At 63.7% G+C, this 16209-nt stretch overlaps 2 protein-coding genes across 6 annotated transcripts in view; one reads left to right on the plus strand and one right to left on the minus strand.

Annotated features, from left to right (window-relative positions):
- CASZ1 (castor zinc finger 1) overlaps nucleotides 1–5292 on the plus strand; it is a 145981-nt gene extending 140689 nt beyond the window's left edge. For all 3 annotated transcript variants that reach the window (XM_064589940.1, XM_064589941.1, XM_045898719.2), the window contains one exon: nucleotides 1676–5292. In XM_064589940.1, the coding sequence (XP_064446010.1) occupies nucleotides 1676–2787 (1112 nt within the window). In that variant the 3' untranslated portion in view covers nucleotides 2788–5292. The remainder of the gene's footprint in view (nucleotides 1–1675) is intronic.
- A 7404-nt stretch (nucleotides 5293–12696) lies between these two features.
- PEX14 (peroxisomal biogenesis factor 14) overlaps nucleotides 12697–16209 on the minus strand; it is a 139200-nt gene continuing 135687 nt past the window's right edge. For all 3 annotated transcript variants that reach the window (XM_054513145.2, XM_064589943.1, XM_045898721.3), the window contains 2 exons: nucleotides 15835–15926; nucleotides 12697–14003 (listed from right to left, as the gene is read on the minus strand). In XM_054513145.2, coding sequence (XP_054369120.1) covers nucleotides 13556–14003; nucleotides 15835–15926 — 540 coding nt within the window. In that variant the 3' untranslated portion in view covers nucleotides 12697–13555. The remainder of the gene's footprint in view (nucleotides 14004–15834; nucleotides 15927–16209) is intronic.

Genomic DNA, 16209 nt, shown 5'->3' on the forward strand with positions numbered 1-16209 from the left:
CGGCTGACCATCGAGGCCGTGATCCGGGGCCTGACCTTTTCCTGTGGCCTTGCCGGGCCGAGGACAGGGCCGCCTTGTGCCCCTCACAGCCCAGCACCCCCCCAGACCAGAGAACCTAGTCTCTGCCCCGCAGACTGCTCCTCTCCACCCCTGCCCGGCACTGGGTCCAGCCAGGGTCCTGACGTCAGCCTGAACCCCCATCCCTGGGGCCAAGCAGGAAGAAGGGGGGAGTCTGTGTGGCCCAGGCCCCAGGCAGTGCTCAATGGCAGAGGCGCCTCCTGCGCCCACCCTCAAGCCCCCCCCCCCACATCTGATGCCCTGTGGGAACGAGACCTGCCCTCCTCTCCCCTCCGGGGTGTACTCATCACCCCGGCTCTGTGCCTTCCCTCACTCATTTGGGCCTCACATTCTGCTGAGTGCCAGGCCCGGGGGTGTGGTGGAGAGCAGGGCAGGGGGGCCCTGCCTCGTGGGATTCAGCCCATGGAAAGCTGCCGCCATAACCAGGCAGAGCCCTGTACCAGCGACCACTCCACATGCGCCTGCATCTCCAGGCCCCAGACCCTCCCCGGTCCTCTGCTGGGCACCCCCACCCCGTGGCAGACCTTGGTTTCACCCGCTAAGGGTGGGTGACTGGGTCTATTCCCTTAGTGGACGATGCGGCCCAGTGGTGCCATGGAGGCTGGGCGTTCGAGGCAGGTTCAGGACAGGCTGAATGCGTCAGCTACGTGGGAGAAGCCTGGAGGATGCCCACCCTTGACCCCGGCTAGGGCCGGGCCCTGAAGCTTTCTCTCTGGTTTCTAGGGTGTGGGGCAGGGAGCGCTGGGATCGCTGCCCTTTCCCCCGTGGCCTGTGCCACGCCCCTCACCCCGCAGCAGTAGGGGCCTGGTGCCTCCCAGAAAGGGGATCAGGCAGACCTGGCAGTGGGGCATCCGGAGTCTAGGGAGGCAGCTGCATCCAGTAGGGAGGGCACAGATGGGCACCCATCTGTTGGCTGAGCCCCTGCTCCAGCCTGGCCCCTCAGCAGAGCTGTCCTCTCCCAGCTAACTGGGGCCAGAAGACCCCAACAAGACTTTAAAGAACCTTCTGGTATGAAGGGGAAGGTGTCCCTCGGGGCAGGGAGTTGCAGTCCCAAACAGCCCCGGGGCGCTTGGCATCCCTGTTGCAAGTAGGCTGGTCCCCTGTGCAGACAGGTGGGCAGCCGGGGAAACTGGTTAGCCAGCTGGAGAAGGAACTGGCCTGTCCCTCATTAGAGGCGGGTGCATGATGGCGTCCTGGCCCCCGGCCAACCTGGGTAATTATACTCTGCCGACCTAGATTCCCCCTTCAGCTTCAATTAGCGCCGGGACGTGTCCTCACTTCCCACCCAAACTGGCCAGGAAGCAGCCACCACATCCCCCCCTCCCCCCGGGCTGCTTGCTCTGCCACCCCGGGCGGATGCCTGTGCCCTCATCCTGCAGACATGCGATGATGCAAGGGGAAGCCTGGGGCTCCCCGACTCTTCTGGGGAGGGGGAGGGGGGAGGCCCCCAGAGTCCCGGGGAAGCCAAGGCGTTGACCCCCGAGGGGCGCCCTCTGGCCGTGTGGTGCCGGGACTGGGGACCCGGTGTGGGTGTGTGATCCTGGGAATGGTGCCCCGGGCGGGGGGGTGGGCACTGACCTCCCCTGCCCCTCCCCAGGGAACACCATCTCCATGCCCACAGCCTCTGGGGCCAAGAAGCGCTTCTGGATCATCGAGGACATGTCGCCGTTCGGCAAGCGGCGCAAGACGGCCTCCTCGCGGAAGATGCTGGACGAGGGCATGATGCTGGAGGGCTTCCGGCGCTTCGACCTCTACGAGGACTGCAAGGACGCGGCGTGCCAGTTCTCGCTCAAGGTCACCCACTACCACTGCACGCGGGAGAACTGCGGCTACAAGTTCTGCGGGCGCACGCACATGTACAAGCACGCCCAGCACCACGACCGCGTGGACAACCTGGTGCTGGACGACTTCAAGCGCTTCAAGGCCTCGCTGCGCTGCCACTTCGCCGACTGCCCCTTCTCGGGCAGCAGCACCCACTTCCACTGCCTGCGCTGCCGCTTCCGCTGCACGGACAGCACCAAGGTCACGGCGCACCGCAAGCACCACGGCAAGCAGGACGTGATCAGCGCCGCGGGCTTCTGCCAGTTCAGCTCCAGCGCCGACTGCGCCGTGCCCGACTGCAAGTACAAGCTCAAGTGCTCGCACTTCCACTGCACCTACCCCGGCTGCCGCCACACGGTCGTGGGCATGTCGCAGATGGACTCGCACAAGCGCAAGCACGAGAAGCAGGAGCGCGGGGAGCCGCCCGCCGCCTCCCCGGGCCCCGCCGTCGGCCTGGACAGCGCGCTGTCGCTGGGCGCCGAGCCGGGGGGCGCCCTGCTCTTCCTGCCGCCCGCCGCCGCCGCCACCGCCGCCGCCGGTGGCCCGGGGGGGCTGGGGCTGGGGCTGGGCGACCCGGGCGACCCCGGCCCGCTCGACGGCCCCGGGCCCCGCGACGGCCCCGCCGCGCCCGCGCCCGTGCCCGCGGCCGGAGAGTCGTCACAGGAGGACGAGGAAGAGGAGCTGGAGCTGCCCGAGGAGGAGGCGGACGAGGACGAGGACGAGGATGAGGATGACGACGAGGACGATGAGGACGACGAGGACGAGGACGACGACGAGGACCTGCGCACCGACTCAGAGGAGGAGTCGCTGCCCGAGGCGGCGGCGGGGGGGCCCGGGGCGCGGAGCCCGGAGCTGGCGGCCCCTGCGCCCGCCGCAGCCTCGCCCTAGCCGGCCCGTCGGGGGGAGGGACGCGGGGACCGGGCCCGGGGCCTCCTCGCCCGCCCCCCCCCTCTGGTGGCCGTTGCGATTCCTTTTGTAAGAGATGCTATTTATGTGTAACGCTGCCCTCGGTCCAGAGCGAGACGGTCGCCCCCGCCGCGGGGCTCGAGGCGGCCCCGCCGGTGCTTCCGGACCCCGAGTCCGTCTCAGGACAGAGGCGGGGGCCTCCCTCTGGTGCTCCCGGGCCGCCCCCGCCCCGCCCGCGGTGCGCGGCCAGCGGCTGGAAGGACCGGCTGCGAGCGACCCTCCTCTGGCTGCACTTCGGGGATCTTCTTCTTCAGGGAAACAGAAGGTGCTCTTGTCCGGGGTGGGACCGAGGAGCAGGGGGCCCCCCCGAGGGCGAGGCGGGCACAGACAACCGGGCAGCCGCCCCGCGCGCCCCTCCCCGCGGCCGGGCCCCGGGCCCCACGACCACGCCGGTGGGATTCCTCATTGCTCAGGACCGGGAAGGGCGCTGGGGGTCACCGCGACCCCCTCCCCTCCCCCCCAGAGGCGGGCCGCGGTAGCATCTGGCAGGGCCTCCCATTCGTGCAGCTAAGACGCTCCCTCCCGGCCCTGGGGGGGTGGGGGGCGGGGCAGAGGCAGCAGCGCCGGCGACACTGCAGGGACCGCAGGGAACCCCACGGAATTAGCCGAGCCGGGAGGCCGGGGCGCTGCGCCCCACCGCAGGGCCCGGCCCTGGGGTCTGCTCCTGAGGGCTGGGGCCCGGAGGCGACGCGCCTCAGCCTGCCGCTCGGGGGCTCCCAGGCCCCAGCCTCTGCCCCCAGGGGGGAGGCCGGGGCTGCATCCGCTGCTTCCAGACCGAAGAGCAGCCAGTGCTGGGGTGCTGGGCCCGGAAGGGGCCTCAGCCACCACGTGGTGGGAACAGGAAGGATACCACTGTCTGGGCTTTAATATTCAAAATGGGGGGAAAAATGCGAGAAAGTTGTACAGTATTTTTCCTGTAAAGGTTATTATTCTACATAGAACAAAACAAAACAAAAAGGCAGGCGGGCCGCGAGAGCCCGGCCCGCCTCGGACCAGCCCTGGGGTTGGAGACCGAGTGCAATCGCTCACGTGGGGCTTCGTTTCGCATTTATTTTAGAGGCCTTACCCGTTTGAGGCCGTCTTCACACTAGCACTGACGGGAGCTGCGTGATTCCAACTTTTAACTTGAATTTTGTAGAAACAAGGAAAAAGGACTATTACTGTTGATACAAGTTTGTAGTTAACATTTGAGTTTTTCTCTATTGGTTATGCGTGTGGCTTTGTAGGGCTTTTTTTTTTTTTTCCAGTTTGTTTTTATTTTATTTCTTTGTTTGGGATGCTTCTTTGGTGCAACCCATCCAGATTTGCTTCCCTTTGCAAAACGTCCCCCCTTCCCAGAGTGGACGAGGTCACCAAGCCCAGTTTGCGGGGAGGGGGGTGCCACAGGGACAAGGGCTTCCCGCGTCTTCAGTCCTGGCCACCCGCCTGGCTCAGGTGGGACCCTGAGACCCGGCCACAGGGAGAGAGCCAAGCCCAGCCTGGAGGAGGCCTGCCACCCAGAGCCTCCCCCACAGATCTCCAAGGGGAGCCCCAGATGGCAGGGGGCACTGGTTTCTTTTTTTTTTTTTTTTGGTCCGTGTGTGTGTGTGTGTGTGTGTGTGTGTGTGTCCTCTTGGTTGCCCACAGCCAGAGAGCCAGGATCATCTGCACTGGGGAGGGAGCAGGGAGGGAGGAGCGGTCAGACGAGCGTACCTGATCCATCAGGCAGCAGATCGTTGTCTAAAACAGCCCCTACCAGAGCCTCCTGAATTCTGTGGGCACCACGCTGCTGCTGAGCACTCGCCCAGACTCTGTGCCCTACCACGGAACCGCTGGGTGTGTGGAGGGAGTTTTGTAAAGGAAAAAAACAAAGAAACAAACAAAAAAAAAACAAAAAAACAAAACACAAAAACATTTTTCAATGTAGCAAAATTAAACAAAAAAATGAAAAGAAAATCGGAGATGCCGACAGTGCGAAGTCTGGCCTTTTGTAACCTTCATATTGCACACTAGGACTATAAGCCATCGCTAGCTCATTTTGAATTTTAATGTGTAATTTTGTTTTATTTTCTTTCTGTGGGGAAAACAATGCTTGATCCACCAATGCTCTTTTTAATGTTTTATAACTATGTATGTGTATATATATAAATATAAAATAACATGTATGCACATATGTGTGTGTATATATCTATATGTATATACATATATAGATATATAGAGATATATAGAGAGGTTTTGAGACGAAAAATGCAGAACGTGAAAACCGAACTGAACAGTGTGTGCTCTGATTACTTGAATCTGGTCTCCTCGGCACCTGGTTAACTGAATATTTTTCCACTTGAATTTAGTGCTATTAGAAATTTAATATATGTGTTTTATTTATTTGATTTTTTTTTTTTTGCATGACTGATGCAAGGTTTGACATTTTCACTCAATAAAAACTGGAAAAAAATCTATCAAGTTATCTTTTTTTTTTTAAGATTTTATTTATTTATTTGAGAGAGAATGAGAGACAGAGAGCATGAGAGGGAGGAGGGTCAGAGGGAGAAGCAGACTCCCCGCCGAGCAGGGAGCCCGATGCGGGACTCGATCCCGGGACTCCAGGATCATGACCTGAGCCGAAGGCAGTCGCTCAACCGACTGAGCCACCCAGGCGCCCAAGTTATCTTTTATTTTTAAAACCAGCCCCAAGTGGCTGGCGGGGACCCAGCTGTGCAGGACGGCACAGGGCAGGGAGGAGTGGAGGGAGTCGGTCACCCCTCAACCCTGGCAGGAAAGGGGCAGACCAGTTCCACCCTGGGATGGGGCCAAGTTCCTCCAGGTTGCTGGGGACAGACGGTGGGGAGCTCAGGCCCTGTCCACCCAAAGGGTGGCCTCCTTCCCCTCCTGCCTGCACGGGAGGCTCAGCGGCTGCCAGAGGGCACAGCCGACTGGCATGGAAGCCTCTGGCCGCAGGCAAAGGTTCCATGGGCTCCCCGGGCCCCCTGAGACCCCGGCCAGCCCAACCTCTCGCAGCCAGGGCTACTGGGCAGGCGTTTGGCAGGGTCATCCCTCTGCCTCCTCCTTCCTGCAGGGACCTGCCTGGGCTGGGAACGGTGCATACCCGGATCCGATCCGGATGCTGGCTCGGCTCCTGCCTGGAGCACAGGGGGGCAGAGCCAGAGGGGGCCAACTCCTAGGTCCGCAGCCACCAGCCCCAGGCCTGAACTGCCGGCCCTGGTGGCCCCTTGGCAGGGGGCGGGGGGAGGTTCCCTCGCAAGTGTGCGTGGACCGCCACCAGGCCTGGCCCAGAGCGCAGGCCTCATGCCTCGTTTGCCCTGACACTTCTAAATGGTGACCCACTTCCCACTAACCCTCATCATCAGCACCATTTTGCCAGCCTTGCCCTGAGCTGACGTCCTTCCAGGTGGCCAAAGCATCCCAGAGCCCCGTGGGGGCGGGGACATTCTTCCACTTGGAGGAGCATCTCCCTGCGGGTCACAGCCCTGCACTGAGCACACCCACTTTCCTGAGCGGGAACTGGGGGCCGGGAAGGTGAGGCCCCACGGCGCCCTGCTCCCCTGGCTGGGCAGCAGCTGGGCCAGGGCCGGCGGGGGGGCGGCCGGGGGGGGGCGGGGGGCTGCCTCTCCCTCCGTCTCCTGGGTCTGCACCCGCCCAGCACTCTGCTCCATGTCGTTCCCACCACAAAGCCTCCTTCCCAGCCCAGCCCCAGCACAGAAGGCCCTTCCTTTTCTCCTTTCTTCCTGGAACGCAGCCCACAGGCTATTTACATAAATATGTTTGTAACAGACGCGAAAATATATACTTTTTTCTGTCTTATTAAAATGTTCAAGTTGGAACTCGCCTATTGTTTGTGGATATCTCGATTCTGTTAAATAAAACAGTGACTAATTTATGGGATAAAACACAAGTTCAACAAATTAAAACCATTATTGGAGCTTCACGGGCCCTGGTGGGCCGAGCAGCCCTCCCATGGGGCCCGAGGGGCGGCGTGGAGCCAAGCCCGGACCTCAGCTGGGTGAGTGGGTGGCGCGACCACAGGGCTGCTCTGGGTGCTACAGCAGGGGGCCAGGGGGCAGGCCCCACAGGGGCCTTGGAGGGCCAGCTCTCGGGGCCTCCAACGTCAGCTGCCTCTCAGGGACCCCTGGGGCCCAGGGGAGGGAGGAGAGACTCCGAGCAGATGAGGCCCCCCCAAGACAAACGCCCCCTCCCCAGCTGCCCCCGGGTCCTCCCCGCCCAGATGGATCTCGGCAGACCCACACACAGTGGACAGGAGGGAGGCCCAGCCAAGCTGCGGGCAGGCCCGGCTTCCAAGCTAGACCCAGGACAAGGCAGGCACAAGGGCCCAGGGGCATAGATCAGGAAGGCCTTGGACCTGGCCCAGGGAGGGGGGCGCTGGGTCTCGAGGTGCCCCTCCAAACAGCCTAAGGGGTGGACAAGGGCCTGCGACCCATCAGGACGCTGCACCAGGTCAGCTCTCACCGCCCCGAGTCCCAGGCGCTGCCCCGGATGAGGGCAGAGAGAAGTGGCCACATCACCCCCAGGAGCCAGCGCCCACTGAGACCATGTCCCCCACCCCCAGGAGGGAGGGGCTCGCAGCTGCAGCAGCACCCCGCCCCCCCCCGCCCCCCACCAGGAGCGGGCCCAGGCCCCACGGCACTGCCTATGGCTTGCTGGCCTCAGTAGGAAATGCAGTAAAACACGGCTTCATTCCTGGCTGTAATTAGCCTCGGTGGCGTGCTACTCCTACATCCAAACTGGGGCAAATTCGAGAGTTTTGTAACCTCTCGGAAAGAGCCAGAACCAGCTGCACAGGCTCACGCTGATGTCAGCGGCCGGCCCACCTCCCACAGACCCGGCCTGGCTTGGGGCTACCAGCAGCTGAGTCACCCATGGGAGGTGGGCCCCGGCCCTCACCGGCAGCCTTGCCCCAGCCCCACCTGGACGCGGTGACAGGCCGGCCCCCTCCCTGGGCCCCGTCGCCAGCAGGCCCAGTGAACCTGGGCAAAGGCGGCTTGCTCTCCAGCCTTCCATGCGGTGGCCCTGGCCCCACAGGCGGGCTTGGCCCCGGACCAGGGCACGATGGGTGGCGGACGGAGTGCGGCTGCCCCAAGGCCCGGGTCAGGCCTCCAGGAAGCCAGGTGCACAGCAGGGCCCCCCGGCCGGGCTGGAGCCCTGGGGAACCTCGTGGGGCCAGGCCCATGCCACCCTCGCTGGGAGAGCCGGCCCACCTCCGCGGGCAGCCAGACAGGAAGCGGCGCCCAGGAGGCCCGCAGCCCCCGGGACGCAGACGGTGCTGGAGCGGCCTGCCCCAGCTCCCGCTCGGGGCGGACGCGTGGCCTAGGGAAGCCCAAAGCTTTCTCCCCACCGAAGAACCCGCTCAGCCCTGGCCAGAGCTCCCCTCGGGCCTGGGGGCTGCGCCCTGGGTCCCCTGGGCATCCTAGGAACTGCTAAGGCCCAGAAACGACTCTCCCGGGCTGCTGGCCGGGGAGGCGGAGGGCCGGGCATCTGAGTGTGCGGATGGATTTAAAAAATGTGGCCGTCACCATAAAGAAGGTCCTTCCAGGACTTGTCAGGTAGCAAGGAAAGGCTTCACGCATTCCCCTTATGAAATAGTAAAATCTCACGTCTTCTTCTAGAAGAGCCTGAACTTTAAAGTGCTCAATAACTACTAAGGTTTGTTCATAATTGGCGTGAAAGGTACCCAACAATACTGGAGTGGGGTGGGGGGAGTTGGGAGCTGGGGGTCCCCGGGAGCTGCAGAGAGCACCCCCCAGCTCAGGCCCTCACATGGACAGGGTGGTGGTCCCATGTCAGCACCACACCATGAGGGTGTCTCCCCAGTGGCGGGCCCCCGCCTCCCAGCAGGGGCGGCTGATCCCAGGGTGGGAAACAGCCGTGCAGGGCAAAGGCGCAGGGCAGGACTGGGGTCTACCCCCAGGTGAGCACTTCACCTGAGGCTGGAGCCACACGTGCAGGGTCTCACCAGCCCCTTCGCTTCTGCTGCCAGGAGCCTTCGACCCTCTTCCCTGGGTGCCTTGGCAGAAACTATCTTAAACAAACAGATGAAGAAACACTAAGGATTAAGTAAACTCCTGAGGATCAGGTTGTCAGAAAACATCTCCTGCCTGTCCTTCCTCCTCCTTGGGCTCTGGGGCAGGGGCAGAGGGAGGGCTGGGGCAGAGGGAGGGCAGGGGCAGGGGCAGGGCTGGGGCAGAGGGAGGGCTGGGGTAGGGGTAGAGCTGGGGCAGAAGGATGGTTGGGGCAGGGGCAGAGGGAGGGCTGGGACAGGGGCAGGGCTGGGGCAGAGGGAGGGCTGGGGTAGGGGTAGAGCTGGGGCAGAAGGATGGCTGGGGCAGGGCAGAGGGAGGGCAGGGGCAGAGGGAGGGCTGGGGCAGGGGTGGGGCTGGGGCAGGGGTGGGGCTGAGGCAGAGGGAGGGCTGGGGCAGGGGTAGAGCCGGGGCAGAGGGAGGGCCGGGGCAGAGGGAGGGCTGGGGCAGGGGTAAAGCTGGGGCAGAGGGAGGGCCAGGGCAGAGGGAGGGCCGGGGCAGGGGCGGGGCTGGGGCAGGGGTGGGGCTGAGGCAGAGGGAGGGCTGGGGTAGGGGTAGAGCTGGGGCAGAGGGAGGGCTGGGGCAGAGGGAGGGCAGGGGCAGAGGGAGGGCTGGGGCAGGGTTGGGGCTGGGGCAGAGGGAGGGTTGGGGTAGGGGTAGAGCTGGGGCAGAAGGATGGCTGGGGCAGGGCAGAGGGAGGGCAGGGGCAGAGGGAGGGCTAGGGCAGGGGTGGGGCTGGGGCAGAGGGAGGGCTCGGGCAGGGGTAAAGCTGGGGCAGAGGGAGGGCAGGGGCAGAGGGAGGGCTGGGGTAGGGGCAGGGCTGGGGCAGGGGTGGGGCTGAGGCAGAAGGAGGGCAGGGGCAGAGGGAGGGCTGGGGCAGGGGTGGGGCTGGGGCAGAGGAAGGGCTGGGGCAGAGGGAGGGCTGGGGCAGGGGTAGAGCTGGGGCAGAGGGAGGGCCGGGGCAGAGGGAGGGCTGGGGCAGGGGTAGAGCTGAGGCAGAGGGGGGGGTAGAGCTGAGGCAGAGGAGGGCAGGGGCAGAGGGAGGGGTGGGGCAGAGGAAGGGCTGGGGCAGAGGGAGGGCTGGGGCAGGGGTAGAGCTGGGGCAGAGGGAGGGCCGGGGCAGAGGGAGGGCTGGGGCAGGGGTAGAGCTGAGGTGGGGGGGGTAGAGCTGAGGCAGAGGGAGGGCAGGGGCAGGGCTGGGGCAGGGGTAGAGCTGAGGCAGAGCGGGGGTAGAGCTGAGGCAGAGGGAGGGCAGGGGCAGGGCTGGGGCAGGGGTAGAGCTGAGGCAGAGGGAGGGCAGGGGCAGGGCTGGGGCAGGGGTAGAGCTGGGCAGGGCTGGGGCAGTCACCAGAGAGGGAGGTTCTGGGACCAGACCCAAGAGCCAACCTCAGCGCTTCCGGCTGGGCAGAGGGCAAGGGTGGGAGAAGAACCTTCTAGAGAACCCCTCCACTCCCATTTGGTGTGAGCCCCCAAAGCCACGACTTTCAGTGAGACAAGCCAGTCACAGGACCACTGGGTGAAGAGGTGCTTCCCGTCTTTAGTAAAATAAAGGTGGGGCGGGGGCCTGCAAACAAAGCCACAAACCCAGACGGACAGGAGAGGAGATCTGTGCTCTCCATTCCTCTCTGTACTGACCGGGCTTTTTAAACCTCTTCGATGTGCTTCACCACATGAAAAACCCCCGAACACTTCAAACTCAACAGCCCCCTCCCGCCCCCAGAAAGCTCTCCTTCCCAGCCCCAGGGGTCAAGGCCACGGCACAGAGCGCAGGAGGCTGGGCGGGCAGGTGGGGAGCAGCCTCCTGGGGCAGAGCCAACACCAGGCCAGGCTGGCTTGTGGCAGGGGAGGGGGGGCGTGCCTTCGGCCACAGCAGAGTCGGAGCCCAGGAGTCACAGGGGGGCGGCTGGGGAGACCTCGGGGCCAGGAGGGCGGCCCCGCAGCCTCCCGGAGCTGGGGCTGGGGCTGGTTCTTTCTTAAAAGACACTTTACAAAACTACATTGTCATTGAGTTTAATAATCTTCCCCCTTCCAGAAAGGCCTGACGGGCGCTGCTTGCTGCTCACTTCTGCCCCATTCCAAATATTTTTACCTTATTTGGATGAAATGCATTATTTTTCTAATGAAAGGCTTTTTTTTTTCCAAAGGGCTGTTTTCCCTCCGTCCAGCAGCTGCCTTTATTAGGCAGCACTCACGCCGTTTTGGGGAGGGGTTTTTTCCTCCCTGAAATCTCGCCAGACTCTCTGTCCTCAAAAGCTGACATTGGAGCTCAGGACCCGCAGGGCAAAAGGCCTCCAGGTCCAGTTTTCCTTCCCCATCTCCCGCATGTGAGCCCCCGGGCCCCGCCGGCCCACTGAACCCCACTGCCCCTGGCTGGGGATGGCGAGGCCTCGGGTCACCCGGTCTCGGGGGGCCACCACCCACCCCAACAGCACTGGCCAGCCCCGCCCCAGGCTCCCTGCCCTCTGCTCTCCCCCTCTGGGGCCACCGCAGGAGGGACCTCTGCAAAGTTCGAGACCAAGTTAGAGACGGTGACAAGTGGCCACCAAGCTGAAGAGCTGAATGGGGGGACCCCCAAAGCACCCACCGAGGACCTGGGGTTTCCATTCACTGAGGAGAGGTGGTGGCCCAGCGGGGTCTCCGGCCACATCCCACGGAGGCTGAGGGATGGGACCAGGCCTCCAGCCCTCTGCTCATTTGTCTCGGGTCCGCCCACCCGGCTCCCCGACACGGGGCAGGGGGAGTCCTCGGCCCAGACAGGCTGGTAGCCCCCGCAGACTGGGAAGCCTGGCTGCTTCGGGGGCAGCAAGGAGACAGGGGGGCAATGTGGGATCTGCTTGGCCCTAGGGAGCACGTGGTGGGGACAAGGGTCCACAGGGATGTTACGGGAGATTATGAGCATCAAAGGTGACACCTGAAAGCCGGCCAGAGGGCTGGACACTCAGGAGGGTCGGGAAGAGTTGGGTCACTGTCACGTGACCCCTGCATGGTGCCCTGGGCCACGGAATCCGGAATGGGTGCGCAGCAGCAGGGAGGGGACTGGGCTCTGAGCCCCCAAAAGGGGCCTAGGCAGAAGAAATGTTTTCTGCGACAGAACAGCCCCGGCAACGAGTCTCTCACCCGTCGATCCGCGGCCACCTCCTTCCCCGGGGCTGCCGGCGGGCCCGAGGCCGGGCAGCGGCGCACGCACGGCGGCCAGCAGGCTGCGAGGTGCGCGCCCCCAGGGGGACATAGTGCGCTGCGGGGCTCTGCCCCCTGGCCACTCGCCCTGCACTGTGTCCCCACTTTGTAACTACACGAGCCACCTGGAGGTGGCCTTGCCGTCTGTCCCCACGCCTGGCCGCAGCACGGGCTTGAGGGAGCGGGGGCTCCTCGGAAGGAGGGTCACACTGTTTTTCTGGGCGCAGCTGAACGCTGTGTGAAGGTTAACGGGAGACAGGGAGGGAGCGCGGGAGACGGGGGAGGAAGACAGAGCGAGACACACGCTCTCCTGGGAGCACATTCATCCATTTAAGGAAGGAGAGCTCATCACACTCAACCCCAGGTCTATATACAGTAACATGAGGTCCCTTCTGCATCAGGATGTCGCCCTTCGGCACCGAGGACCAAACCCTCCAGCTCGCAGTGAGCAGCTCATGAAACCCACCTCGGGAAAGGGACCGCTGCCCCTCGGGCCCAAGGGCAGGGCTGCCCGGGCCTGGCCCCCCAACCGGCCCCCCCACCCAGGGTGCACCTGGCACAGCCCTAGGGGAACCCTGCATCTGGGCACAGGGTACTACAGCAGACAGAGAGCCACAGGCAGGAATTAAATAGCGACAACTCGTATTTATTACAATTATATACAGTAGTATCTTATATTCTGAAACCTAGACCTGATCACACAAATGCACATGTGTTTCTGGGTGGGAAGGGCAGACAGGGAGGCCCTGACGCCTGGCTCCTATGTGGGAGTCCGAACCACGTCTCGCCACGGGGTTAGCTGAGTCACAACGCAGCAAGCGAGGACGGCAGAAGTGCAGTGTGATTTCATTCGTCTGGAAGGACGACAGGGCACGGTGGGGCTGGGACAGCGCATGGGGGCGGCATCATCTGGACGAGACCTGGCTGGGAGGCCCGGGGAGGCCCCGGCCCAGAGAGAAGAGCCCGGGGCCGTGGCTCTGGAAACATGACAAGACGGCCCCCCGGCCCCTTGCGGGCAAGTCAAGGAGCCATGGCAGGACAGGAGGGAGGTGGAAGAGCAGACACATCAATGCAGCCCTTCCTCTTCGGAGCATCAGGAGCCAGGTAATTAAACTACCTCTTGTCATGCACGGTGTTAGGTTAGCTAAGATGCTCAGCAGACACGCCCTGGACGAGACCTCTGTCCGGGAGCCGGGGCTCAAGGGGGCTGGAGTCCAGAGCACACGCCGCCACCCCGCCGCCTGACCTGAGCACAAGGTCGCAGGCCCGTCGGGCTGGGGCTGAGCTGAGGAAGTGGCGGGCTGGGGCTGGCGTTCAGGCGGGGGGAGGCTGGCCACACACAAATGCGACCCCACGCACAGGGCTCAGGCCCCACGGAGGCTGCGACGGCTCTGGCCCTACCCGGCTCGAGGCCGCCCTCCCAGAGCCAGAGAAGGAGCCAGGCCCCGGCAACCCGCTGGCGGAGGCCGAGCCCCGGGGGGGGCCTAGTCCCGCTCGTTCTCGTTGCTGGCGCCCTCCGGCCGGCGCAGCTTCTCCACCTGCTCGTTGATCTGCCCGTCCCCGCCCCGGCGGTCCTCCCTCTGCACCCCGAGGCAGGCTTCCTCGTCCACGTGGCTCAAGTCCTCGTCCTCCTCGTCTTCCTCGTCCTCCCTCTTCTCCTCCTCGCCCTGCACCTCCATCCTCACCTGGCCCTTGACATCCACCAGCCCCTGGCCCTCCTCCTGGGGGCCCAGCAGGTGGTAGGTGGCCGTGGAGCCCTCGGGGCCGTGGCCCTCCTTCACGGGCGAGGAGGACGTGGACTCGTTGCTGACGGGCGAGATGTCACTGCTGCTGTGGTGGTTGGCAGCCGCAGGGCTGGAGGGTGACGGGGACTTGACTGGGATCTGCCAAGACGGTATCTTCGGGGCTGAGGGGGACGGAGGGAACTGCCTCCTGACAGAGGGGGACAAGAAGCAGGGTTGGTGCCAGTACCCTGGGGTCCTCCCTCGGCAGAGCCACATTCCCCCATCCGAAGCACTCCCCCAGGGCTGCCGAGCAGGGGGACAGGAGGGAGCTCAGCGCCCCACCACCTCCCTCCCTGCCTGCCTCCCAGGTACAAGGCCTCTTGGCCGGTTGGAGGCTGGAGCAGCTGAGGTGGAAGCCAGAGGAGCCCCGTGAGGCCGTGGAGCGGCCTGCCCCACGCAGGGCGCCTCCCGGGCCCTCCCTGCCCGGACCGGGCCTGCCTGCCTTGGCAGGTACTGGCCCGCTGGCCCCAGGGGCTGCCACACACAGAAGCCGCTCTCTCCTGGTCCTTTGCATCTGGGACTGGGGGTGGTGAGTACGGGGAGCCAGCAGGGCACTGAGACTGAGCCGGAGAAATGGGAACCCAAGCCATGCGGCCTCGACTCCATCTACCTGATCCGCGGACTGGGCAGAACAGGGAAGACCTGGCCACTGGCTGTGGGGTCAGAAACCTCACAACCAGAAGGGTAACACTGGTGCACTTTGCTAGAAAACCTCTGAGCTCAACACTCGACAGGGAAGTCCCTTCTCCACTCCTGTTTCCCTGCTCGGGGCCCTGAGCCCTGGGCCAGCAGCCAGCCGGACCAAAGCCGATTCCATGAGGGACCTGGGAGGTCAGGTCTGCTTGGCAATGGTCTAGGACATGCAGGCCCATCTCTGCCTGAGCCAAGAGGACAAAGGCCTGCTCTCTCCTGGGTGGCCCACCGTCCACCAGTGCTGGTCCCAGGATAGCTCTTCCCCCTCGGCTCCCACAGCGGGCGGGCGCACAGCGAAGGCGGCCTGTATGCTAACGAGAAATGCACTTGGCACTTTTCTTGGCTCCAGTGTTACCCAAATGCCCACTCTCTGTCCCTCTGACCTCAAAGGCTCTTGTCTCCGAGGTTCAGAAACACAAAGGATTTCTCCTAATGACACACACCTCTCTTAGGGCCACATTCTTTTCTTCCAAGATGGCCTACAAGTAGGTGGCTTGGAGAAACTGGATCCCCTGGTTGGGGCCACAAGACCCCTGCAGCCCCCAATCTTTGACTGCAAGTGAAGGGCCACTTTGTGCCTTTGGACTGCCTCACGGAGCCCCCACTAAGCCCCGGAGAAATGAGAATGCAGGCAAGGCCAACCTGAAGTGCCCTGAGGTGAGGTGACCGTCCCAGTATCTATCCCAGGATGGAGGGGACACAAGTCGGTCACCCTCCACTCAGGGCAGCACTGGGACACAGCCTCCAGTGTGGGGGTTCACGGAAGGTGCTATCACCACAGAGGGACAGCAAAAGGAGACCACTGCTCCTGTCCCCTGCCTCGAACCTAGAATCCTTCCAACCAAGGACTCCCTGGCCTTCTGCGAGGAACTTCTCTGGGACCAAGCTGTCACTGAGAGGTCCAGTGTCGGGGCTCAGGATGGAGGAGGAGGAGGAGGTCCCTGTCTGGAGGTCCTTTTCAGGATGGGGATGTTCTCCTTTGTTCAAGGTACTGTGTTGTGGCTCCAGCTATCCGACAGGGCTGAGGAACTGCTGTACTTGAGAACTTGGGGGCACTGCAGACTGCCCCCCCTGGAGTGGAGAGGGAGGGGGCCTCCCGGGGAGGGAAGGCAGAAGCTCCAACGACTCCCAAACTCAATGCCTGAGTCGCCCAGCTCCACCAGGGGCTGGACGGACAGGGGCCTCTCGGGGAGATGCGCCCCGCCCATGAGAGCTGGCCAGGCCCCAGGAGCTCAGGCTCCACGGTCCCGGGCTGGGGGCCACAGCCACGCCTTCTCCCCTCCTACCGGTTTAAAAGCAGCCCCTTCAAGGAGTTAATTTCCGACTTGAGTTCATTGATATTCTGAGACTCCAGGATCCAATTGGTAGATGTGGTGGCCTGAAAGTCAAAACATGGGAGAAGGAGGATCAGAGCGGCACCTCCCCCCTGCCCCGTGGAGCTCAGACGGCCAGGGTGGCAGGAGGGGCTGCCAGCTCCAGAGGACCCAGGGTGTGAGTGTGGTACCCAGGTCCTGCTAGGTCCTGGGTGCCAGCCTGGAGACCCCCTGGGAAGGTTCTGCCACTGCCCGTTCAGGGGTCTGCCTACCCGGGTCTTTCTGCTTCAATGATGGCACCCTCAAAACAAACATGCCCACAACCCTGTTTGGACATCGGACGCTATT

Source organism: Mirounga angustirostris, unplaced genomic scaffold (assembly GCF_029215605.1).
Source record: "Mirounga angustirostris isolate CCGP_5_RB_7025 unplaced genomic scaffold, mMirAng1.0.hap1 SCAF_4, whole genome shotgun sequence".
Lineage (NCBI taxonomy): Eukaryota > Metazoa > Chordata > Mammalia > Carnivora > Phocidae > Mirounga > Mirounga angustirostris.